Source organism: Tenrec ecaudatus, chromosome 11 (assembly GCF_050624435.1).
Source record: "Tenrec ecaudatus isolate mTenEca1 chromosome 11, mTenEca1.hap1, whole genome shotgun sequence".
NCBI lineage: Eukaryota > Metazoa > Chordata > Mammalia > Afrosoricida > Tenrecidae > Tenrec > Tenrec ecaudatus.
Genome location: NC_134540.1, coordinates 5,405,746 through 5,432,096, shown reverse-complemented (window position 1 = coordinate 5,432,096; position 26,351 = coordinate 5,405,746). Strand labels below are relative to the sequence as shown.

The 26,351-nt window shown below is 52.8% G+C and overlaps 1 protein-coding gene, 1 non-coding gene and 1 pseudogene across 2 annotated transcripts; 2 read left to right on the top strand and 1 right to left on the bottom strand.

Annotated features, from left to right (window-relative positions):
• Positions 1 to 2,575: 2,575 nt before the first annotated feature.
• Positions 2,576 to 10,440, bottom strand: POMP (proteasome maturation protein). The gene is made up of 6 exons (XM_075562806.1): positions 10,285 to 10,440; positions 8,425 to 8,522; positions 7,131 to 7,191; positions 6,745 to 6,846; positions 3,319 to 3,412; positions 2,576 to 2,725 (listed from the first exon to the last, which is right to left on the bottom strand). Exons 1-6 carry the CDS (start codon positions 10,285 to 10,287, stop codon positions 2,658 to 2,660), a joined length of 426 nt encoding a protein of 141 aa, XP_075418921.1. The 5' UTR covers positions 10,288 to 10,440; the 3' UTR covers positions 2,576 to 2,657.
• A 3,582-nt stretch (positions 10,441 to 14,022) lies between these two features.
• LOC142461931 (U6 spliceosomal RNA) lies at positions 14,023 to 14,128 on the top strand. Its single transcript, XR_012787097.1, has one exon. It is a non-coding gene; the product is annotated as a U6 spliceosomal RNA (small nuclear RNA).
• Positions 14,129 to 23,081: 8,953 nt separating this feature from the next.
• Positions 23,082 to 24,505, top strand: LOC142461583 (keratin, type II cytoskeletal 8 pseudogene; annotated as a pseudogene).
• The last annotated feature ends 1,846 nt before the right edge of the window (positions 24,506 to 26,351 follow it).

Below are 26,351 nucleotides of genomic sequence, written 5' to 3'. Positions count from 1 at the left end.
TTACATGGGGGCTGCTCACAGTTCAAAACCACCCGAAGCTCTGTGGGGCAAAGACGAGGCTTTCCATTCCTGTAGAAAGTCAGTCTTGGAAACCCACAGGGCAGCTCCATCCTGCCCTATAGGGCTGTTTGGGGTCGGCAGAGACCCAATGGCAATGTGTGTTCCTCTAAATGCACTCATCAGTTTGTGGTGCCCCCTGGTGGGCAGATGGTGAAAGGCACCCAGGGGCACAGTGGTCAAAGTGCTATCCACAAGAGGGGAGGTTCAAACCCACCAGTTGCCTCGTGGGTTGAACACCAGTCATAAAGGGGGTATTTCTTCCAAGAACTGAATTAGTTGCAAGAGAAAAGGATCTAAAAATAGCAGCTAAGATAACCTGTGCCACCTCTACGCTGCCTGTTGGCATTAGGTGCCGGTGAGGCAGTTCTGACGCAGAGTCCCTGGGCACCACAGAACGAATCCTACCTCTGTACTTCTGTCGTGATCTATAAAGTGCGCAGGACATACCATGTCTTCTCAATAGCCACCAGTGTCAAGGGACTGTTGTAGGAAGGTTACCTGACTCACCTCCAGGCCTATCAACCTCTACAGGTGATTGGGCAGGATGGTGGCCTATACACCGAGGCTGTTCAAGCCACCAGCTGCTCCGAGGGAGAAAGAGGGGGCTCTCAGCTCCCATAAAGACAGGGTCACTGAAGTCAGAATCAACTGAATGGCAGTCAGGTTGGTGGGTAATGGTTCTGCACTGGGCTACTAACGAAGGGTCAGCAGCTCGAAACCACGAGTTGCTGTGCTGGAGAAAGATGGAACTTTTTACTCCCATAGAGAGTTAGTTTCAGAAACCCATAGGGGGGCAGTTCTACCCTGACCTCCAGGGTCGCGCCGAGTCGGTGTCCAATTGAAGGTAGTGAGTGGTTTCCTGGTAGGGAGTTGACAGCATGGTTCTTTGCTGCGGGGGGCAACTTCTGCATGCAGGGCTGTGCAGAAGGGGGCACTGAGGCTGGTTTCAACTGAGTGTTCACATTCTCCCCTGCAGTGCGTTCCAGGAGGTTCCAGGACCACTGGGCGGCCCTGATCACGAGTTATCAGTAGCAGCACCTCCAAACCCCACATTAGAGGCAGGCCCAGGCCATCTCTCAGCAGAGATGCCCAAGCCACCTCAGGGGCAGAAACCACGATGCATCTAGAAACGGTCCTGTGCACATGATCATTTCTATGACCACAATGACTGGGTGAAAGTGATCGAGTACCCAGAATGACTGTCTTTCAAAGCCCCGAAGCCAAGCGAGAAGCATCTGGCTGTGGCTGGAGCCCTCGGTCCCTCTGTGGGAGAAAGTCTGTCACCTGCTCACGTGAATGGAGGACCCGGAAATGGGACGGGCACAGACGACCACAGAATGAGTTCTACTTTGTGGCAGACAGCATCCCCGATGTTGTCCTAAAGTTTTCTAGACCAGATTCACACAGATAGTCTGCGCAAAGGTAGAACCAGGATGGAAATGCATTTTTTAATTATTTATTTTCCTGAAGGATGCCTTTTGAAAGAATTTACTATGGAAATTCCTTGTGGGTAGCTCCATGTATTTAAGTATATAAAAGTGCTCTAATTTTAAAGAGACAAGCCCGTGATGAAGGGGAACTTTTCTTGAAGTGTTACTTGGTAATGCATGCCAACAGGAAGTGCTAGCACTGAGGCTACATCAGCCAGCTGCATTAAGTAACTCTTTAAAGAGCAGCCTGACCCACAAACGTCCTTCGGGTCTAGAATGGAACTGGCCCGGAAGCTCAGTCAATAAAACCTTTCCCCTCCCAACCCCTCAAAACAAACAAATCAAGCTCACTGCCATCGAGGGGATGCTGACTCAGTGACCCACACGACAGGGTAGAAAGCCTCAACTTTCTCTCACTGAGCAGCTGGTGGATTTGAACTGCTGACCTTGTGGTAACAGCCCAACCTGTAACCCACTGCACCACCAAGACATGACAGAGAAGCCCATGTGGCACACACCAGCCCCAGGCAGGATCTCCTTAGAGGCTTAGAGACCACAAAAGCAGCCATGTGACAGGAGAAGGCTGGGGGGGTGGGGGGGAGGGGGAGCTAGAGGGGGGGGTCGGAAGAGGGAGTGCGGGTAGAGATGGGAAGCAGTGGGACAAGGCCCGTCGTGTCTGGGCTGTTGAATGGGGAACCAACATGCTCTGCAAACTCTCACCCAATCACAATAAAAATACAGACTACATAAAGAACTCTGTGCAGCCTCAAGATATCAATGAGTCTCCGAAAACTCTTCTTAGGGATTATGTCCTCTCTAGGGACTATGCTGCAAGACCCACTACAAACACTGCATTCCGTGTTCCGTTGGAAATACCGCTGTGGGAGTGAGTGCAGGCCTTTGTCCTGGCAGACGCCACTGGGAACGAGAGAGGCAAGCACTGAGGCTGGTTCGGGGCCTGTCAGGGACAGGCAGGAAGGGGGCTGTGGCTGCTCTGCGGCATCCCCAGGCACAGGTCTCAGACACAGAAGGCCCGTCTCACTAGATTTCCTCAGTGCCGCCAAGCTGGTGCCCAAACCCTCTACTTCTCCAGGCCGCCGGTCTTTAATGAAAACGCCAGGCACTTCCACCGCGTGAGGACTTTTAATGCCGCAGGACGCCGACCTGTCACAGCAGCCCCAGCTTATGCTCCACCATGCAGTGCGGCTCGCCCATCATCTCGCTCTGCGCAGGGTCTGAAAACACAGCAGTCACCGGCTCTCAGAAGTGACCATCACAGTAAGCATGTTTGTGTGAGAAAATCTCCAACTGACGCACTAACCCAAAGTGGCAGAGTCCTGGCCAGGGCTGCCAAGGGACCAAGACCACTGTCCAGGGTGCTGACAACACGCTCTGGCTCCAGTAAGAAAAGGGTCACACAGTTGCCCTGTCCACTCATAGTGGTGCACAGATGGCCAGGAAGCCCTGTGGGAGCCCAGCCTGAAGCAGAAGGAAGCTACCACCACATGAAGATGGGTGGGACCTGCTGGGAACACAGAGCAAACCTTCCCCGAGCGCTGGGCCCTCACTCTCTCTCTCTCTCTCTTTCACACACACACACACACACACACACACACACACACACACACACACATTCATGGTCAGGAAGGGATGGGAATGAACGATGGCCCTGGGTGAGTCCCGGGGACTGCGCCAGCAGCTTCACGCTCAGACCCCGGGAAGCCCAGCTCTGTGTGCTCCATCTCCGCTCCAGTCAGGGAGTGGGAACCAGGGACCCAACAAATAGGCCTGCGTGGCTTCCTGGCACAGCTGGCTGAGCCACACTCACCGTTGAGGATGTCTTCAAAGGCCAGGGTCTCATCGCTGCCCCTCAGGATGTCCAGTGAGAGGTTGGAGCTGGGCAGAAAGGGAAGGCGCTGGACCTTGGGAGAAGGATGCAAAGACAAGATGATTATCTGAGTTTCCTGTGTCTCATTTTTCATTTGTAAAATTCACACAACCCAAACTTGCTACCACTGGATCGATTCCAACCCATGGAGACTCTGTAGGGCAGGGTAGAACTGCCCCATGAGTTTCTCAAACTGAGTACAAAGTCCTGGCTTTCTCCTGAGCAGCAGCTGGTGGGTTTGAACCATACACCTTGGGGCTAGCAGGAAAGCCGTAACCACGGTGCCATCAGGGCTCCTTAGATTCCATGGCTCCATGAACCACCTGAAGATCCCTCGTCACCGGTTCATGAGCGTTAACAAAAACGCAGGTCACTTTTTGGACGCAAAGGTGAAGATGTGCAGACGACTCCTGGCGCCCATCTCCTGTGCACCACTGAGAGCTCTGCTGTGGCATATGCCGGGCGATGGCACCCTCTCCCAGCGCCCGGGGCCTCCTGATGCGTGGGCGAGGCTCGGGTCCAGGAGCAGTCCCAGTTCAGGGGCATCTGCCCCCCTCACTGACCCACCAGTTTCCCAAGTCACAGCACATAGAAGGACCGGCAAGAGCGGCTCTGGTCGGCGCCTGTGTCCTCGGGCGCACCAGCTATCTGGTGGTGGAGCCTGGATAGAGGCCGGCAGTCCCCAGAGAAGTGGAAAATGAAACAATCGATGTTGTTTTATTTCAGGGCGTTAACTATTGCGCTGAACAGCTCAATGAGGCCCTCATCAGAGCTCTTAGGGGAACCCGGGAGGGCTGCTGTTTTCACAGCTGAACCAGATTCAGCGTCAGAGTGAAGTCAGCAACACGTCAGACACACCTAACCAACCGCCACAGCACACCTACGACGGGGGTGGGGTGGAGGTGCCTTGAAAATCACGTGACATGCAAACTCCTTGGTGTGACAATGTAGAAAGAGGAGCAGTCACCACAGACAGATGTCAGAGATGGAGAAACACAAGGCCATCCTGACTTCATGTCCCTTCTTTCCAAGGACTCGACACCAGCTCCATAGCAAGCTCACTGCCGTGGAGTCAGCGCTGACTCAGTGCTCCCCGCGGGTGCCAGAGGCTCAGACTGAGACTGCTCATGGGAGGAGGAAGCCCCGCCTTTCTTCCTTGGAGCTTCAAACTGCTGGCCATGCGGATCACAGCCCAACACGCAACCACACCACCAGGTACACCACAAAGAGGTAGGTACCTTTTGGGGGGGGGTTGGGGGGTTCTGAAAAATGCACCATGATAATATGCACTGACATCTGAGAGGGCTTTGGGAAGGTGCTGGAAAGGGGGAATTCAGAGTCACGGGTATCTCCCCCGAGTCTTTTCTGAGCCCCCCTGTATACCAGGGCCTGCACAGGTGGCTAAGCCAGATCTGGCAGGAGTAGTCACCAGCTGCAAATCCTCTAGCTCGGTCCACCACCTGTACAGCATCACAGCCAGGTCAGAGGAGAGACCATGCCCGGCCCTCACTGTCACCACACCACATCCCAGGGGTCCCTGCTCTCAGAGAACTGGATCCAGTGATCACTGTTAGAATCCAGAAAGATCATTTTGGATCTTGTCAGAAGAGCACCAAGAGTACTAGGTGGTCAATGACCAAACCGACTGCCGGTGACCCTGACCCACAGGGGCCTGTGGAGAACCGTGGACTGTCAATCTTCATGGATGAGATGGAGCATACATGGGACCCACAGAGCAGTTGGTGGTTCCAACCACAGACCTGAGGGCGGCCGCCCACCATGCTTTATCCACGGCACCACCAGGGAGTCTCCCACTCAACGGCACTAGTAGTTTAGACTGTGCGGAGGCACCGGGGTAAGGGTTCAGGCGCTAACCTGCCACGTGCTCAGAGGGAGGGAGGGAGGGCGGGAGGTGAGGCCACTTGCTCCAGGGACAGTCCTACCGTCCTCTTGGGGTGCTCTGAGTTGGAACCGACTTGACCACAGTGGGCTTAGGGGTTTTAGAATCTGAGGGCACACTGATGCTCGTCTTTTTCTCCCTAAAATATGTCTAAGACTAAAGGGATGTAACTTTCCGTTATAATGAGCTTTAGAGTTATTTAAATCTTTACCGTGGAAAATTCTCTCTCTAGACTGTCAAGGTTAAAAAAGTCTGGGTGGAGAGGACAGAGGAAGAGGAAGACACAGAAATAGCAGCTCATAAGGGAGGCCAGGAATAGCTGGGGCTGGTGGTTGGGGGACCAGAGGAGCAGGTCAGAGAAGGGTCCGGAACCAGTCAGAGGGTAACAGACACAGGCAGGGCAGGTGGCTGGCAGAGTGATCTGATTCTGGGCCAAGACCGGTGATGTGAATAGATGTGAAGTTCAGGTTCAAGTTTCCAGCATCATGTAGTCAGAGCCCCGGGACCAGACCAACCGCTGCCACTGAGGCAATCCCAGCTCACAGCCTCCCTGGAGGACAGAGTGGGACCGTCAGGCCCTGTGGGCGCACAGGCCGTCAGACTTTACGAGGACAGACAGCCTCACGGCTCCCCTCCTACTGCCAACAGCTCACAGCCGGTGGTCCGACACTCATCCCTCAGCACCCAAGAGCGCCTTGAGCAAGAGACGAGAGAATGAAGACAAGAGTGGACTCGGGGCCAGGCACACGGCTGAACTGAGCCTCGGGAGAGTCCTCATAACCCTCCCTGCTCTTCCCACACTCCCACTTCACACTGAGCCCGGCCCCCCAGCTGGGCTGTGAAGTTCTGGGCTGGAGGTGTGGAGCAGAACACAGTTCGGCTGTGTAGCTGTGCGCCTGCAGGCAGCAGCCCAATGCCAAACCCACTCAACGCCAAACCCGCTGGGCCTCCAGGGCTCCTGCCGTCAATTCAGAGCGAGTGCCTTGTTGAGTGTGACAGGCCAAAGTCAAGGTGCCGTCAAGGTTGTAAAGGCGGGCCGCTCAGTCAACAAGCACTCCAGGAGCTGCTCCAGGGGTCCGCGTGCCTACGTGCTGACAGGTCTAGCAAGCAGAGGCCGAGGAGGGGGCCTAGGTCAAGGAGGCCTGCCTCATTGGACATGCCAAGAGGCTGCACACAAGCAGGGCCCGGCTCTCATGGCTGTGGGAGGACACTGTCCAAGGTCATATTCTAGAACAACATGCGTTCCCCTCAGGTGCTCGTGGGGCGTTGAGACCTGGAGGCAGACTTGCCCCCAGGAGAGAACCACGCAGGGAGGAGCGAGTGAGTTTCCAGGCACCGAGCCTGGGTGGGGAAGAGGTTTCCGGCTCTAAAATGGGGCCAAGGTCGCAGCACGGTGAGGGGGGGCGTGGGGTGGTGCAGGGAGAGTCAGCAGAGCCAGCCTCCCCATGGCACAAGCACACACCCACCTGCTGCACCGCCTTGAACTCCATCTGCAGTTTGAGGGGTGCAAACAAGCCCTGGATGTTCCTCAGGGTGGAGAAGTTCATCTTGTCCTGGTTGAGCTGGAACTACAAAAGACAGCCGTGGGACACAGGAACCCCGCCACCACCTTCCCCCAGGTTAGCCTGGCGCTGAGATGAAGAGCTGTTCCATCTCACGGCCAAGGCGTTCTCCCTTGGCCAGGCACCCCTCCTCCTCCCTAGAGCCTGGGGCACACAAGCACTGCCTCTAGGCATTCAGCAGCCATCACGGGGGCCTAGGCTTGCAGGGACCCTGGGTCCAGTGACCCTCAGCATCACTTGGCTCCATGTGGGGACAAAAACCAGGACGCTCATGCTGAGGACACACTTACATTTTTTTCTGATAATTCAAGAGGATGGCTGGGCAAAAGCTCATTTTTCACACAAGAAAAGCTGAAAGGAAACATTGAAAAGGGAGGTTAATAGATACATGCATGGATTTAGGGCTCAAACTTAATCCCCCAGGTAAGAACAATTAGTTCTTATGACACGGCCCTGCCTGATGCTCCCCCTCAGAGATCACTGAAGACAGGTGCTACAGCAGAGAAGAAACTAGATGGGGTCTGATAGCCTGGGGTCTTAAATGCTTGTCTCCAAGCAAGCAGCCATCTATGCGACGTGTCAACTAAGTCCACATGGTAGCAGCACACCAGCCTATGTGATCCAAGGATTGTACATGATGAAATCCAAATCCAAAGGAGGGAACAGTCTCAGAGCTTAAATGGTGAACACCTGGTTTACAGGAGGCTACAGACTACAGTGGAAGCCCAAAATCCATGTGCAGGGTCCCCACAGGGGATTAAGCCTCCGGTGAACCCCCTCTGACCACAGTGGAGGGAGGGACAGACAGCACTGTAAAGTCGATGATGGCAGACGTAATTGGGGTAAAATGTACTTTTGTTTGTTTGCAAGGTTTTCCGCTTTCTTTTAGACTGGGGAGTCTGTGTTCGGGCTAGTCATCGTTGCTGAGGCTTTCTGTGGCTGATTCCTTTATCCCACGCAGTCAGATTAGCCCAGATTAGCCCAACTGCACAGATTAGCCCAACTGCACAGTGGAAGGCACCGGTGAGTAACTGCCAAGGGCAAATTCAGGCAGCCCACCTAGGCTCTTGACTGCGATGCTCTACACCCACTGCGACCGAGTTGAGTCCACTCTGACGTCCTCAGGGACACACCGTGGGGTTTCTGAGGCCATTACCTTCACTACAGAAGCAGGCTGTGTCTTCTTCCTCCCGTGGAGCGGCTGCTGGGTTCCAACAGCTGGCCCCTCAGTTAGCAGCCAGGTGCCTAAGCACTGAGGCACCAGAGGCAGTGTCTCTCAAAACGAGGTGAATACTGCAATAGTCAGTGAGCTAAGGGGACACAGGGCAGTGGCAGCCCACCCACTCCTACTGGCAGGCACCGTCTCCTTGGGCGCCCTGACGCAGTAAGAGGCTTGGTCCCAGAAGCTGCCCGAGCACCTGTCCCTTTCCTGGCCCTCACGGTGTTTCTTGCTAGCACCCACATGCAATGCACATTTAGGGCCTGACAAGAGGATTTAAAGAACCCTCAGGTGGGGAAATACAGCTCCACACCCATATCCCTGGAACCCGGTCACCACAACTGCCCCCCACCCCGAGTACGTACCCTTTCCGCAGCAGGTCATGACTCTCGAAGGGCCCGCTGGCCGAGAGTTCAGTAACCGGGATGCTGTCTTTCAGCTGAGACCCGAGTCCTCTGGCGTTCTGTAACACCAATAGCAGCCCGTGAGGCCCCTCGCTCATCCCCAAACCAAACACCACAACCCCAACTCACACCAAACCCAGACAGGAGAGATGGCCTGTTTCTGCCATTCCAGAGTCCGCAGTCCCACTGCCCTCCAGTCAATTCCAACTCAGAGACCCTACAGACCTGAACAGAGCTGCCCTGGGGGGTTTCAGCCTGTAACTCTTTACGGTAGAAAGCCTCGTCTTTCTCCCTCGAAGCAGCTGGTGGGTTGGAACGGACCTTGTGGCGCGCAGCCCAATGCGTAACCCACCACAGCACCAGGCTGGCCAACTCTAATGAACCTTAACCATGATATGAAGTCCTGGTGGCGCAGTGGGTTAGACACTGGGATGTGAACACAAGTCAGTAGTACATCAAGTGGGGTGAAACCAAACCAAACCAATTCCACTACCCCGGAGAGGATCCTGCAACCCTACACGGGGTTTCCAAGGCTGTCAGTCTTTCAGGGAGCAGCCAGCCTCCCTCTCGCCTGTGGAGTAGCCGGGAGGTTTGATCTTCTGACCCTGCAGTGAGCAGCCCAGCACCTAACCCACAGTGCCACCAGGGCTCCTTAACTTGGGTGAAGGAGAAGGCAATACAGTTAGAGGGGAGGTCAGGAAAAACAAGCCCCCACATCTGTGAGCACCCCGGCAGCAGCAGTCCCACTGGAAAGTGTGTCTATGGCTCTTACCCACGATGGGCAGTAGTGACTAGCCTTCTGGGCTGGACGAACGAAACCCACTGCCAGTAAGCCCACTCGGAGTCACAGCACCCCTCCAGGGCTGCGCAGAATTGCAGCACCCCCTCCCCCAGCTGTCACCTTTCCAGAAGCCTGAGGGGAGCAGACAGGGGACAGCTTCTCCCCACCCCCAACCCCCACCTGGGTCCTCTGGGAGGGCCCAACGGCCAGAATGAGCGCTTAACCACTGCGTCCACAGGGCTCCATCCAGCAGGACTACCTATGTCCACGGTGACCCAGGAGTCTGACCCAATCGCAGCAGCTTTTAAACTCTTCCTGGTTTTAAGTTTGTTTGGGGTCAAGTACAGCGTAGTGGTTTATGCGTTGGGCTGGTAACACAAGGTCAGCAGTCCAATACCACCAGACGGGGCTTTCTATTCCCGTAAACAGGTACAGTCTCGGAAACGCACAACAGTTCTACCCTGTCCTATAGGGTCGCAAGAAGTTGGCAGCGACTCGAAGGCTGGGCGACGGTGAAATAAGATGGCCCTGGCACTACTGACAAGGGGGGCAGGCAGGAACTGGGAGAATTTTGTCTTTCCCAAGCCAGGAGCCAGAACACACTTGCCGTGGAGGCCTCCCGCTGATCTGACCCGTGGCGACCCTGTGGGGGCCGATCGGAACGGCTCCACCAACCTCCCGCGGTGCGGACGGTGGGCTCCACCTGGCCAGCTCGAGGGCTGCAGCCCGGCGCTAAACCCGCCGCGCCACCAGGGCCGCCTCAGTGCTTGCGCAGCTGAGTCACCGCAGCGCGGCCTACGCTTGGGGGGCGGGTTAGCAGGGAGCTTCCACGACGCGCTCCCTTCCCGAAGCCCCCCATTTCCGCAACGCGGCCCTTTCGGTTCGTCTCCGGGGCCCGCGCTGCGGGCGGGAGCACGCGGGGCCGCGACGGGCGACAGCGGCCACCACCCGGCCGAGAACCCCTCGGCCTCCTGCAGCCCCCGGGCCGGACAGGGCGACCCTCCGGCCGCGGGGAGCCCGGGCGACCGGCACTCACTCACCATCTTGAACCCGCTCAGCGCGCCGCTCTCAGCCCAGTCACCTTCCGCCGGCCCGGCCACTCACTTCCGCTTCCGGGACCAACACCCCCCACATCCGCCGGAAGTGCGTCTGTCCGGCGACGCTGGAAAGCGGGCGCGGGCGCCGGCGGGGAGAGGCGCGGGGACGGCGCTCCCACGCTTGCAGCCGCCGGGGACTCAGGGCCAAGGGCGGGGTATGGTCCCCAAAGTCCGCCACGTGCGCGGACTGCTCTGTCTTCCCGAAAAACCAAACTCAAGTGCCGTCGAGTGCGGGGCCGCCCTGTAGGGCCCGTAAGGCCTGGCGGACCTGCCCCGGGAGTTTGGGAGACTGCGCGGGAGTAGAAAGCCTCGTCTTCCCCCTGAGGTCCTGTGTTTAGCAGCCCAAAGCCGAACCACGCCCTAGGCTGTAATTTGATTGGAACAGGGCGCCTATTCTGACGCGTAGCAACGACATGGCCTTACTGAGTGCCGACTCCACCTAGGATAGGCCCTGCCATTCCCGCGGCATAGAGGCTGACGAGGTCTGGGCCCGCTGGGTGATTGCCTGAGTTCGCTCGGTTTGAGGGGCAGAAGTGGGACCCCAGGGATTGATAGTTTTCGTTTTGATTGTCAGACACCCAAGACCTGCTGTGTTCAGGACCCTGTACTGAGGCTAAGAATACAGAGAGGAGGCAGGCTAGAGAGAAACTTAGGGGCGTCATCTGACATCTAATTAAGCAGTATGATGCTGACATGAATATATTGAACTCATAGCGTCCCTTACTTGAGTTTTTTTTTTCTTTTTTAGCTTTTCACTGTGAAGTAGGGAGTCCTGGTGGCTACTAAACAAAAGGTCAGCTGTTCAACACCACCAGCTGCTCTGCAGGACAAAGAGGAGGCTTTCTGCTCCTGTAAAGAGTTACAGTCTGGGAATCCCACAGGGGCCTTAGTACCCTGCCCTTGAGGGTCGCCATGGGCAGCATGGGTGAGGTTGGCTTTGATTTGGTCCAGAGCAGGTCATTAGTTTTACATTGAACAACGTTCTGTCGCTTACACACATGCACACACACGGTTCTCCTTTTCATCCCTCCTTTCCCAACCCACGGAACTCTGGGTAAAGGCTGCCTTTTGGGGTTGGCATGATGCTTGACTTTTTTTTTAAGTATCATTGAGTTATTACCCCAGTTTCACTGGTGAGAAACCAAGACCTAAAGAGATGAACTGCACTCCAGTAATCAGCCTGAGGCCTTCAACGATGGCTGTACCCAGTATGCTCCATGGCCTTCCAGACACATGATGTTGGGTGTCTTTTGATTCCAGCTCTAGTCAGTGACCTCATGTGACAGGAGAATGGCCCTCTAGGGCAGCCGATCTCAACCTGTGGGTCGCAACCCCTTTGGGGGTCCCATGACCCTCTCACGGGGGGCGCCCAATTCATAACAGCAAAATGACAGTGATGAAGTAGCAACGAAAGTAATGTTATGGTTGGGGGGTCACCAGCACATGAGGAACTGTATGAAAGGGCCGTAGCACTGGGAAGGTTGAGAGCCACTGCTCTAGGGTTTTCTAGGCTCTACTCAAGAGCCCCCAAACCTTTCTTGACAGAATTGCTCCCTTCCAGCCTCCCAACTTTGGGTTATGGCCAAGCGCTTAATAGTTTGTCCATCAAGCCCACTACCATAAACTTGATTCCCATCTACAGCCACCCTGCAGGACAGTAGAATTGCCCCTGTGGGCTTCTGAGGCTTACACAAATCTTTGTGTAAGAAGAAATGTCATGGATAGATTCAAACTGCTGTCCAGAACAAAACTCGCTGCTCTCGAACCGGTTCTGACTCATAGGGACCCTGTAGGACAGGGTGGAACGGCCGGTGGGTTTCTGAGACGGTACTTTGTGGGAGTGGACAGTCACGTTTATCCTGCGGGGCAGTTGGCAGTTTACAGCTGCTGACCTGTGACTGGGCAGCCCAATAGTAGCCCATTGCCACCAGGGTTTCATACATACGTGATAAGACCTATATTCCAGAAGATAATGGGGACAGAGGACACCTGGTGGTGTTGCTTGGCAACCCAGTGGGCTGCTAAGTACAAGGTTAGCAGTTTGAAACCACCAGCCACTCTGCAGGAGAAAGATGAGGCTTTCTACCCTCATAAAGAGTTACAGACTTGGAAACCCACAGGGACTTCACTCTGCCCTGCAGGGTAGCTGTGAAGTCAGAACTGTCTCAACGGCAGTGAGTTTGGCTTTTTCTTTTGGATGGGGAGCCCAAAGCTAAGAGGGGACTGGGGAGGGGTAGGAGGATACACGGGATAACACTGCGAGCTGACCTGCTAGAACCAGACGGGAAGGAAGGCCTGTGTGGCTGAGCTTCCAAGAATAAGGCAGAGGCGTGTGCGACCGGCTGTGAGTAGACTGAGGCACACGTATGACTCAGCCCGGGTAGGCCAGATGAAGGATGGGTTTGCATAAGCCACCGCACAGGTGACTGCGTCCGGGGCTGCTGGGAACGTACAGCCTCTGGGACAGTTCCACAAAGAGGAGTGTCACCCACCACCCCCACGCCTAGGCCTTTGCCACAGAACCCCAAATGTAGCAACGGAAATCAGCAATGTGTGCTGAGAATCACACACGTGGGCTCCCAGATTCATGGTACCAACGTCCACCAGGACCAAGAGGTGGAAACAATCTAAATGTCCATCAGTGATGAACAGGAGGGCAGAGTGTGCTCCGAAAGAACAGCAGAGTTGTCATTTGGTGCCATTGAGTTGGTCCCAACTTAACAGTGACCCCATGCAGAACAGAACACTGCCTGGTCAGTGCTGTCCCTACATCTACAGCCACCATGTCAATCCATCTCGCCAGAGAGCTTCCTCTTTCCGCATCTCCCTCGGAGAACTCTCTGCCAACTCATCGCGAGCCTGCAGGACAGAGCGGAACTGCCGCTGTGGGTTTCTGGGGCTGTCGTTCTTTATGGGAGCAGCCAGCCTCAGCCTTCTGTGGAGGGACTGCTGGGCTCAAACTGCTGCCCTTTCAGGCAAAGATGACCAGGGTCTAAAACAGGTTATGCTTTGTGTTGGCATCCTCCCCCAACTCAACCACGAGGTCCCCAGGGCTGCTCTTTGGTAGAGGTAAGGTGCAGCTATGAAGGCCTACAGCAGGAACAGGCTTGTTGCAGGCAGTGCAGTGATAGATAGATAGATAGATAGATAGATAGATAGATAGATAGATAGAGCCCACTGCCTTCCAGGCGATTCCCACTCGTGACTCCATATGGCAGAGAACTGCCTCACAGGCTAGGATTAGGTGATTAGGAGTGGCCGGGCAGTTCGCCCAGTCATTACTTCTGTGCAGTGGCCAGGTGGGTTCATACTGCCGACCTCTCAGCCACAGGGCACTGTGCCACCAGCGCCTGCTTTGAATTTCCTCTGTTCTTTTCTTCGACTCCCCTTCTAAGCCAACCTAGTGTTCTGCATCGGCTGACTGAGCACTTGGCTTTCCTTGACAGCATCTGGAAGATGACGCGGTCCTGCTCTAGCTTGTTCTTTGATGCCTGATAACTGATCTCATCGACACCTTGTGATCACGCAGGCTGCTGTGCTTCTTCCGTGTGGGCTTTATTGCTTCTCAGCTGGATGGCCGCTTGTTTACCTTCAAGTCTTTAAGGCCCCAGATGCTCTATCTTTTAACAGCTGAGCACCATCAGCTTTCTTCACCACAATTGCGTGCTTCACCACATTTGTGTGCTCGCTTCAACAGCACATATACTAACCTTGGAACAACACAGAGAAGATTAGCGTGGCCCTGCACAAGGATGACATGCAAATTCGTGACAGGTTAAAAATTGGAGGTGGGAGAAAGGCTGGGGGGGGGGGTGTGGTAACCAACCCAGGGACGGGAACAAGTGAACTATAATCAATGAAAGGAAGGTTGTAGGATACCTAGTAGGACTTAATCAAGGGCAATGTAGCAGCGAGTTATTACTAAACCTGAATGAAGGCCAGACATGATGGTGGGACAAGAGGAAAGTGAACGGAAAGAACCAGGAGGCAAAGGGCATTTTTACAGGTCTCAATACAGGCATGTACATATGTAAGTGCATATGTAATGAGAGGGGAATAGATCTATGTACTTATATCTATATGTTAAGAAGTAAGGTTGCAGATGGACATTGGGGCTCAACTCAAGTACTCCCTTAACACAAGAACACTTTGTTCTAACAGTCCAGCATTCTGTGATGTTCACCTTCCTGACGCGATCAATCGCTGAAGACAAAATGGGCGGGAACTCTGTTAAAGGTGGTGTCCTGTAATTAAAAGAGGGGGGACTCTTGAACACCTTACCCTTGGCCATCAAGTCCATGCCAACTCAGAGCTACCCTACAGGACAGGGTAAAACTTCCCCTGTGGATTTCCCAGACTGGAACTTTATAGGAGCTGACAGCTTCATCTTTCTCCAGTGGAGCACCTGGTGCCTTCGAACCGCTGACCTTGCAGTTAGCAGCCTAACGCCTCACCCATTGCACCACTAGGGATTATTAAGGAGCACCATGGCTAAGTGTAACTGGGAGTCTTTAGAGAGCAACAGGGGTGCATTGTGAGAACCATCAAACCAAACACACAAGCACTGTATCTTTACTTATTGAACTAGTTTGATTGGCATCTACTTCACCTGTCATACAACTTCATCGGTCAGTCATATTCAGAAGATTCGTTAGGTGCCTCGTTAGCACAGTAAGTGGTGCATCAGTCTCATAATCTGAAGAAGATTTGTGCCATCGTCACCGTAATCAATTTCAGAATGCCCTCAGCTCCTCATTGCCCCATCCTCCCCTGCCATGCCTCTGGGCAATCATCAGTCCGGGCACTGTCTCTGTGGATCTACCTATGCTGGATTTTGTAGACCGAAAATCCCACAAAACACAAACAATGACCAGGCCAAACATAGACACACTCCAGTGGAAAAGAAAGAAATATTAAAAACGGAAACAATTTAAAATGGGTCAAAGGGGGTCAAATGATTAGGTGTTACCTTTCAACCTAAGGACACCTGCCGTCATCGGCGTCACCATGCTCTCTGCCTGACCACACGGAAGAGGACACTTGCATGAAATGCCCAGGACCAGCCAATGCGCAGTGACCCTAAAGGACGGGAGAGAACTGCCCCTGTGGGGTTAGGAGGCTGCCACTCTTCAGCAAAGTAGAATGCCCTACAGCATCCTGGTTATGTTTGTAAATCCACTTAACTTGAAAAAAGATCATTTCTGAAACCCTTGTTTTTAGAAGACAAGAGACACCCTCCCCCAAATTTCAAACATAAGGGGGGGCCTTTATAAAGTCTAACAGGATAAGATAAAGACAGAGACTCGGCATCTGGCTGAGGGATGCCACTGGCACGGGGTCCCAATGATGTCCTGGGATTCGCAGACCTCAGGCCCTTAAACAAAGGCAAAGCACCTGGTTGCAAACGTGTGGCTGCTTGCAGATCAATACATCGTGGCCGCATGGGACGCTGCAGGAGCGGGGGAGTGGGGCTGTGATTGAGATACGCACAGCCTGCTGGGCTGAAGAGTTGACAGGAGCAAGGTTCAGGGCCCCCTCACTGAAGCTGTCAGGTGGTGCTTCATGACCATTCAACCCTAGTATCCTCGTTTTCATCAAGGGCACACCCAGCCAAGTCCTCGAGGGCTAGTCTGGCCCTCACTGAACTGGCTAGGGGAGTGACATCCCTCCACGCTCCAAGGAGGACAAAGCCGTCCACATGGCCATGAGACCCAAACTCACTGCCATCGAATGGATGCCAGCCCATTGGGAGTCTACGCCCCAGGGTAGAGCTATCCTTGTGGGTTTCCAAGACTGTAACTCTTGGTGGGACTAGAAAGCCGCCACATCTTCCTCCCCTCAGGGCGGCTGGTGGTTTTGAACAGCCTACTTTGAAGTTAGCAACCCCGTGCCTAACTCCCTATGCCACCGGGGCGCCTCTCCCACCCCTGTTGTTGTTATGGTTTTGGGTGCCATCCAGTGGGTTCCGGCCCTGTGTGACTGCACAACAGAAGGAAATGCTGCCCGGTGCTGCGCCATCCTCACAATTGTTCCCGTGAGTGAGCCCCGTGGTGCAGCCACTGCGTCGGTCGATTCAATCCATCTCCCTGAGGGCCTTCCTCTATGCCGCCACTCCTCCACTTTACCAAGTCACGATGTCCTTCTCCAGGGACTGGTCTCTCCTGATGACACGTCCAGAGTTCATGAGACACTCTTGCCATCTTTGCTTCTAAGCCACAACGACTTCTTCCAAAACAGATTAGTCTCAATCCCGGTAGCCATGACAGCCTGCTACTACTGGTAGGCGGATCTTTCCTCGATGTTCATTGTTGTGGCCTCTTACAGTATCTGCCTTTTGGTGATGGATGCGCTTCGCTCAGCAGCGTGTCCTCCAAGTCAGTCTGTCTCATGTGGCATGTCATGATTGTTCGGTGCTATGTAGTATTCCCTGGAGTGTGTCCCAGAGCTTCCGTACCCATTCTTCCAGCAATGAGCATTTGGCTGTTTCCATCCTCTTGATCCTGTGAACAGTGCTGGGATGAACATGGGGGTGAAGACATTGCTCAAGGGATGTCCCTTATTTACTGGGGGCGTGCACCCAGTAAAGCAGTGGTTCTCAACCTTCTACTACCATGACCCTTTAATACAGTTCCTCATGTGGTGGTGACCCCCCCCAACCATACAATTATTTTCATTGCTACTTCGTCACTGTCCTTTTGCTACTGTGATGAATCGTAATGTGACTATATCTGATATGCAGGATGTATTTTCATTGTTACAAATTGAATATCATTAAATCATAGTGATTAATCCCCAAAACAATATGTAATTATATATTGTGAAATAGCTATTTCTAATGACAAATAAATTAAATTTTGTCTTGAAGCATGGTGTAGCATGGGTAAGTCTTCACACCAGGTACTCATAGGTGGGTGTATCTGCATGTGGGTGGACCCACCTGGAGATGGATAGAGGAGTGGTGTCGGTTCCTAAAGACCACCAGAAATATGTTTTCCAATGGTCTTAGGTGACCCTGTGAAAGAGTTGTTTGCCCCCAAGGGGTCGCGACCCACAGGTTGAGAACCACTGCAGTCGCGGGATTGTTGGGTCCAATGGAATGTCTGCCTGGTTGTTGAGGAAGCTGCATACTTTCCACAGGGCCAAGACGGCTTAAGGACCCTACCTGCAGGGTTGGCACACCTCCCGCCCTTGGAGGCAGCTGAGCGCCCTCTAAACCCAGGCGGCTGACTCCAAGGGACCCCTCAGTGTAAACACCAGGGCCAGGCCTCTCCATTCACTATTGATACAGTATTGATTCAGATGCAATATGACACAGAGACTGCAGTCTGGCTCGGGATTCAATCTCTGGTTTCTGCAAATGGCTGACTCCTCTGGGTGGAGAAGAAGACCACAATCTTCGCCTGGATTGGGGCCCCAACCCCCCTGACTCACTGCCATCAGGTCCCTTCTGACTTGTACTCAGTAGGAGTGCTCCGTGGGGCTTCTGAGGCTGTATGCAACTCTTGATGGAAACAGACAGCCTCGGCTTTCTCCCTCAGAGCAGATGGTGGTTTTGAACTGCTGACCTCATGATTAGCAGCCCAATGCCTCACTCACAGCACCATCAGGCCTCCTCATGATAGAGGTAGGCCAGCCGTCTTGGTGGGTCACAGCCATGGGTGTTTTTAACATGTCAGTGCAGTCAGATGTTGAGACAAGGCAGACCCGCCCAGCAGCCACTGCTGCCCAGGCTGTAGGAGGATCCTCTGCATTCCACTGTGTCCTTGCCCTGAGAGCGGGGGCTCCAGCATCCCCTTTGTCCAGACACGGACCGCCACCACTCTCAGGGTGCGGGGACAAGTCAGGGCTCAGACGGTCCCCCTGGGACAGCAGGTCCCCACGGCTGGCCTCCACAGAGCCGTGGAGGAGGGGGGAACACAGAGTGGGTTTTCTGTGAAAGAAAGCCGCACCGGAAATCGCCTGGTTTCCTCCAGCACCCGGGTTCACACAGAACCAAAGGCTCGGTGGCCGTGAGCGTCTAACTTTAGTTCCTAAGAACAAAGAGCCCGTCACAGCTGGTCAGGAAAGAGCTAGACAGGCTCTTATCCAGTGTTTCATCTGGATCTCGCCCATGAAAAGCCTCAGAGAGCCCCACTCGGGCCATCGAGGGATGGGGTTGGAGCCACGGCTGTCCGGCACTGGTTAGTAATCAGGCGGTTCAGGAAGTGACTACAAAGAACGTTGCCAAGAGAGATGGGTTTGTTAGCAGCTGTCCAGTTGGGCGCAGATGCCCGGAGCCCCTGTGCGCAGACACTGCCCCGTGTGAACCAGACCACTATGAGCCATCGGCTTCCAGCGCTGATTTTCAGAAGGATGATGCTAGTCTGTCTCAGTCCGGAAGCTCTGCTGAAGCCATGTGTGGCCTCTTAGCAGCAGCTCTCGGGCCTCTGCTGATAGATGGGCATGAGGTGCCTGGGCCGGGAATTGAACCCATGTCCCTCACAGGGAAGGTCAGCATTCTTTCAGGACCCACTGCCACTCAGACAGCAGGGTCATCTGATAACCACGTTTGTCTCCGGACATGTCATGAGTGAAAGAAAACTTAACACAACAGAACCAAACTCACTGTCCTTAAGCCACTTCTGACTCACAGCGACCCTGTGGGACAGGCCAGAACGGCCTCTGTGCGTTTCTGAGGCTGTAACTCTCTATGGGAGTAGAAAGCCTCCTCTTTCCCCTGAGAAGCAGCTGCTGGGCTCAAACTGCTGGCCCTGCGGTTAGCAGCCCAACCACCAGGACTCCTGCAGATCTCAGAATGAGCTCTGAAACCAGCGGTATGCTGAGAGAGAGATGCGGGAGCTTCCTCTTGTCCATCATGCTACGGAGCAAAAGAAGGTGCTTTGCTGTTGCTTTGTTTTGTTGACTTTGGCTACACTTTATTGATCCATTCACTAAACACCGTATTCTTCCAATAAAACAGCCTTGAAGCCTGCAAACATTCCCATTGATTACATTTCCAAAAGTGCCAACTATCCTTTCTTATAGTTCTCGAGTACGATTGGCAAGCATACGCACGTGAAAGTGTGTCTTTAAAAACCACTTTTGGAAGTCAAAGCAAACCTCCACCTGCAGCCTATTGGCTGTATCTGAACACCAGCGAGCTTTCGATCGGTAGACCATGCCTACACTGGTGCGCACGTGAGTCTTTCGCCACACCCAGACAACTCTCTTGGAAGCCCGATACAGAAGCATTCTTCTTGTTGAGTGACCTTCCATCAATTCCGTTTACGAGGGTGCCAGGTGACAGAGGAGAACTGCCCCCAGAGCAGCTTCTGCTGAGCCCCGGAGTAGGTTTGAACCACCAACCTTTCAGTCAGCAGCTGAGGGTGTGACTATTCCATCGTCATCTTGCAAAGAAAGTCACTGAAGCTAAGCCCACTGCCGCCGAGTCTGTTTTGACCCTAGACGACAGGGTGGAACTGCCCCTGTAGGTCTCTGAGACCATCACCCTTCACGAGAGAAGTCAGGCTCATCCTCCCCACCCCCACTCTAGAGCGGCTGGTGGTTTCCTAAGACCCCTGTGTGGTGAGTAACCCGACTTGTAACCGCAAACCCACCGGGGCTCCGCGTGGCAACGGCGTCAGTCCACAGAAAATGATTAGTCCTGCCCCCTGTGTCCACTCTTAATCACAACTCAAAAGCCACTTCCATCAAGTCCATGCTGACTCACGGTGACCCCCTGTGGGTTTCTGTGACTGTCACTCTTCATGGGAGTAGAAAGCCCAGTCTCTCCCGAGGAGCTGCTGGTGGTTTGGCACTGCCGACCATGCGGATCACAGCCCAACACATAACCTGTACACCACTGGGCTCTATTCCATTGTGATGAGCCAGTACTTTCCTATCTCACCTTTGATATGGTTTTAACTCATAACTCTAATACATATCCAAGGAGCCCTGGTAACACAGTGGCTTAAGTGCTTGGCTGCTGATTGAGAGGTCAGCCGTTCAAACCCCTCAGTTGCTTCTCTGGGCACAGATGAGGATGTGAAGATTCAGACCTTGGAAACCCACAGGGGTGAGTTTACTCAGCCCTGGAGGGCAGCTATGTGTGGGAATCAACTTGGCAACCATGGGGGTGGCTTTGTGTTAATGCGTGGGAGTAGGCTTCAAAAAGCTCCTGGGCAAATCCCATGATCCTCCCATTCCATGAACTGTTGGAGGCGTTCCTTTTTGCTGTCCCGGTGGATATGCTGGCATTAGGTGCCATCGAATGAGCCCCCACTTGTAGCTACCCTCGTTATGGGGACAACACACCACCCAGCCGTGCAGGAGCTTCACAATTGTTCAGACGGCTGAGCCCATTGTTGCAGCCACTGTGATAATCCATCCCACTGGGGGTCTCCACTTTACCAAGTACGATTCCTTCTCCAGGGACAGGGCTCTCCTGAAAACACGTCAAAAATAAGCAAGGTAAGTCTTCCCATCCTTGCCTCTAAGGAGCCATCTAGCTGTATTTCTTCCAAAACAGATCCGTCGTTCTTTCGGTGGTCAGTCCACGGTTCCTTCAACATCCTTCACCAGCACCGGAGTTCCAATCTGGAACACTTTTCTTCCGTCTTCCTTGTGAAATGTCTACCTTTCATATGCATATGGGGAGACTGAAAGTGCCATGGCTTGGACCAGATGCCCTTGGTCCGCAGAGTGACATTCTTGCTTTGTCAAGCATTCTAATGAGTGCAGCAGATTTACTCGAGGCAACGCTTTGTTTCATCACCTGACGGTGCTGCCATGAGCCTTGATGGCGGATCCAAGTGAGACAAAATCCTTGCCGACTTCAACCTTTTCACCATTTAGCATGGTGTTACCTTGTGATCCATTTGTGGGGTTTAAGCTTCTTCACATTGGGCTGTAATCCACACTGGAGGCTGCAACCCCTGACCATCAGCAAGTGCCTCAAGTCCTCGCTTTCAGCAAGCAAGCTCGTGTCCTCTGCACACCACGGGTTGTTAATAAGCCTTCCTCCCATCCTGATGCCACACACGTCTTCAAAGAATCGCACTTATATGACGATTTGCTCGGTATCTAGATTGAACAAGGATGGTGAGAGGACACAAGCCTGATGCACCCCGTTCCTGACTTTAAGCCACTCAGCACGCACTTGTTCTGTTCATGCAGCTTTCTCTGGCTCCATGTACAAGTTCCTTGTGAACACAATGTCGTCTTCTGGAATTCCCATTCTTCTTGAGGCTATCCATAGTTGGTCATGAACCACACAATCGAATGCCTTTGTATAATCAATGACACACAAGTAAACATCTGTGGTGGTTACATAATCTGGTGTCAATTTGGGACTAGAGAGGATTAAGAGTGAAGGGGTGGAGTCTAGTCTCTCAATCGGGTCACAGCCAATGAGGCCTCTGTGGCCAGGGCCTTCCCCTGAGGATTCTGGGAAAATGCTGGGATTTCCTTCTTGGAGGTGGGAGACACACTCTCTCTCACTACTTCGCTTCCTTGGAGACTCTCTACTGAGAAGGCTGACTCCCTGAGAGACATCCCTGAGGAGAAGCCACATGGACCAACCCTGACGCAGGCAGAACCCTGGACCTGGAGAAGCCATGTGGAGACCCCTGCCAGCGCTGAGATGCTTACAACACCACTGGATCCAAAGGCTTTCCACCCACTGGCCTGTGATCGTCCCGCATTAGGTGTCACTGCATGTGTTTCGTGAGGCTGAAGAGGACTTTACAGATTAGTATCAGACATATGGGCTAATATTGGACTTAAGGGCTTGGACTGAACTGGTTTGGAACGTTTTCTTAATGTAAAATTGCCCTTTATATAAAACTTTCTCTTATACACAAATGAGTGTCTATGGATTTGTTTCTCTAGTCTACCCGGACTAACAATATCTTTCTGGTATCCTCTACTTTCAGGCAAGATTCATCAGATTTCAGCAATGATAGCCCTGGTTGTACATCCTTTTCTGGATCCAGCCTGGACCTCTGGGAGCTCCCTGTCAATGTACTGCCCAAACCGTTGTTGGATGATCTGAAGCAAAAATGTACTTGCATGTGATATTAATAATATTGTTCTATAATTTGAACATTCCTCTCTTTGAATGGGCACAAATATGAATCTGTTCCAGGCGATAGGCCAAGTAATTGTCTCCCAAATTTCCTGGTGCAAACAAGAGGATGTTTCCAATGCTTCTTCAGCTTGTTGAATCATTTCCAATGGTGTTCCATCCATTCCTGGAGCCTTGTTTTTTGGCTAATGCTTTCAGTGAACTTGAACTTCGTTCAGCACCGCTGGTTCTTGCTCATATCCTACCTCCTGAAGTGGTGGGATGTGGTCAGTTCGTTTGGGCACAGCGACTCTGTGCATTCTTGGAGTTTTCTTTGGAATATTCCTGTAACAGCATTTTGTCCATAGAATTTTTCAAGATTGCAAGCCGAGGCTTGATTATTTTTCCCCCTTGATTCTTTCAGTTTTTTAAGGTATGCTGAATGTGTGTTTTTTTTTTCTTTCTGGATTTCTAACTGTAGGACTTTGCACATTTCATGATAATATTTGACTTTGTCTTCTTGAGCTGCCCTTGGAAATTTACCATTCAACCCTTGTACTTGATCGTTTTTTCCACTTGCCTTAAAAGGTCCACTCGACCTCGAATCTGCTTCTTAGCTCCTTCTCGAACTTGTGTCAGGTCCCACCGCTGCCTCCCAGTAGCCGTCACCATGGCATCTGTCAGGTTAACCCAGACGATGTCCTCTGAGCCCCAGGCCTTCAGCAGCCATTCCTACACCAGCGCGCCCGCCTCCCGCATCAGCTTCTCGTCCTTCTCCCGGGTGGGCAGAGGCAGCTTCGGGGCCCCCTAGACACCAGCATGGGTATGGTCGGGGCTTCAGTAGGGCAGGAGGTGTGGGAGGCATCATGGCCGTCATGGTAAACCAGAGCCTGCTGAGCCCCATGAAGTTCAAGTTGGGCCACAACATGCAAGCTGTGCGCACCCAGGAGAAGGAGTAGATCAAGATCCTCAACAAGTTTGACTCCTTCACTGGCAAGGTACAGTTCCTGGAGCAGCAGAACAAGATGCTGGAGACCAAGTGGAACCTCCTGCAGCAGCAGAAGGTATCTCATAGCAACATGGACAACATGTTCGAGGGCTACATCAACAACCTCAGGCGGCAGCTGGAGATGCTGGGCCAGGAGAAGTTGAGGTTGGAGGCAGAGCTGGGCAGCATGCAGGGGCTGCTGGAGGACTTCAAGGATGAGATCAACAAATGAACAGAGATGGAGAATGAATTTGTCCTCATCTAGGAGGCTATGGATGAAGCGTACGTGAACAAGGTGCAGCTGGAGTCCCGCCTGGAAGGGCTGACGGATGAGATGAACTTCCTCAGGCATGAAGAGGAGCTCCGTGAGCTGCAGGCCCAGATCTGAGACACGTCCGTGGTGCTGTCCACATGGACAACAGCCGCTCCCTGGACATGGACAGTATCATCGCTGAGGTCAAGGCCCAGTACGCAGAGATCGCCCAGTACGCAGCCGGGCCGCAGCTGAGAGCATGTACCAGATCAAGTATGAGGAGCTGCAGGCCCAGGCTGGGAAGCATGGGGATGATCTTCATCGGACCAAGATGGAGATCTCAGAGATGAACCGGAACATCAACCGGATCCAGGCTGAGATGGAGGGGCTCCAAGGCCAGAGAGCATCCCCGGAGGCCACTGTCATGGACGCTGAGCAGCATGGGGAGCTGGCTATCAAGGATGGCAACAGCAAGCTGGCCGAGCTGGAGGCCGCCCTGCTTCGGGCCAAGCAGGACATAACGCAGCAGCTGCGGGAGTACCAGGAGCTAATGAACTTCAAGCTGGCCCTGGACATCGAGATAGCCACCTACCACAAGCTGCTGGAGGGCGAGGAGTGCCGTCTGGAGTCCGGGATCCAGAACATGAGCATCCACACGAAGACCACCAGTGGCTACTCCGGTGGATTGACCTCGAGCTACAGGGGCCTCACGAGCCCTGGCCTCACCCATGGCCTGAGCTCCCCGCGATCCAACCTCAGCCCAGGCGGAGGCTCCAGCTCCTTCTCCCGAGCCAGCTCCACCAAGGCCGTGGTGGTGAAGAAGATCGAGACCCGGCACAGGAAGCTGGTGTCCGAGTCTTCGGATGTCCTGCCCGAGTGAATGCCTCTGTGACCCCTCACAGCCTGTCCCCGCCCCTGCCTGCCCAGAGCTGTGTAGGGGTACCAAGGGAACAGGAGACCAGAGGATTATCTCAGTCCTCAGCCCACCCTGTGGGAATCAACTACTTAGGGGGGGAATACCCCCTTTGCCCATAACCCCTCCCAAAGAAAGCCTGGTCTTTTGTAAAATAAAACCTGGCAACTTACGTACACATATACTCGATACAAATTGATGTCTGGATTGTTATAAGAGCTGCAAGAGCCGGGAGACTCCGGATAGGGCAAGATATGACAAAATAACGAGGTATAAATTACCAAGGGCATATGAGGGAGGGGGGAGCGGGGAGGGAGGGGGGAAAAAAAGAGGACCTGATGCAAGGGGCTTAAGTGGAGAGCAAATGCCTTGAGAATGATTGGGGCAGGGAATGTATGGATGTGCTTTATACAATTGATGTATGTATATGTATGGATTGTGGTAAGAGTTGTATGAGTCCCTAATAAAATGTAAAAAAAAGAAAAGAAAAAAAAGAAAATGATTAGGGCAAAGAATGTACAGATGTGCTTTATACAATTGATGTATGTATATGTATGGACTGTGATAAGAGTTGTATGAGTCCCTAATAAATTGTTAAAATAAAAAAAAAAGGAAAAAAAAAGCTGCAAGAGCCTGCAATGAAATGACCTTTAGATAAATAAATCAAGCCCAAGCCAAAAATAAAAACAAGAGTGCCGCTCTAAGAGAAGAGCAAGGTTTGGAGTCTCTTCTGACACCCACTTCAATCTTTTCTTTCTGGCCTGTATTGTTAATGACCTCTGCTTTCTTCATGAACGATGCTCTTGATATCCTCCCACAGCTCAGCAGGTCGTCTGTCATTAGCTTTTCCGACATCAAATCTGTTCTGGAGATGGTAACACAAGTCAGGTGGGACGTACTCAAGGTAGTGTTTTTGACTGTCGGGAACTTGTTTCCATTCTCTTCAACTTCAACTTACAGGTGAACTTGCCTATGGGCAATTGACGGTCTGTTCCACAGTCAGCCCCTAGCCTGGTCTTAACTGCTGATCGTGAGCTTCTCCATTGTTTCTTCCCATAGATGTAGTCAATTTGATTTCTGTGTATTCCATCTGGAGAAGTCCACGTGTATAATCACCCTTTGTGTTGTTGGAAAAGGTATTTGCTATGAGAATGTTGTTGGTCTCGCAAAATTCTGTCGTGTGATCTCCAACTGAGTTTCTGTCACCAAGGCCATATTTTCCACCACTGTTCCTTCCTGCTTGCTTCCATCTTTTGCATTCCAATCACTAATGATTATCAATGCATCCTGATTGCCTGTCTGATTGCTTTCAGACGGAAAACATCGGTAAGATTCTTCGATTTCTCCATCATTAGCTTTAGTGGTTGGTGCATAAATATGAATGATAGTTGTATTGCTTGGATTTCCTGGCATGCAGGTAGATGCAATGCTATGGTAGACAGCATTATACTTCAAGGTAGCTCTTTGAACGACCTTTTAAAGGCCATTCCTCTTATTTTGTCATTCCTGACACAGGTAATCACATGACTGTTTAATTCAAAGCAGCCAATTCCAGCCCATTTCAGCTCATTGACATGTAGACTACTGATCTTTACACATTTTATTTTTAACGACTTCCAATTTGCCAAGATTCATATATTGTAGATTCTAACTTCCTGTTATGAATGGGGGTTGCAACTATTTCTTCTCATTTTAATCATTTCATCAGCCAGTGGAGGTCCCAAAGGCAGCTCTTCCTCAGTCCTATTTGAGCCTTCTGACCCGAGGGGCTCACCTCCTAACACTATCTCTAACCCTGGTTTGCTTCTGTTCA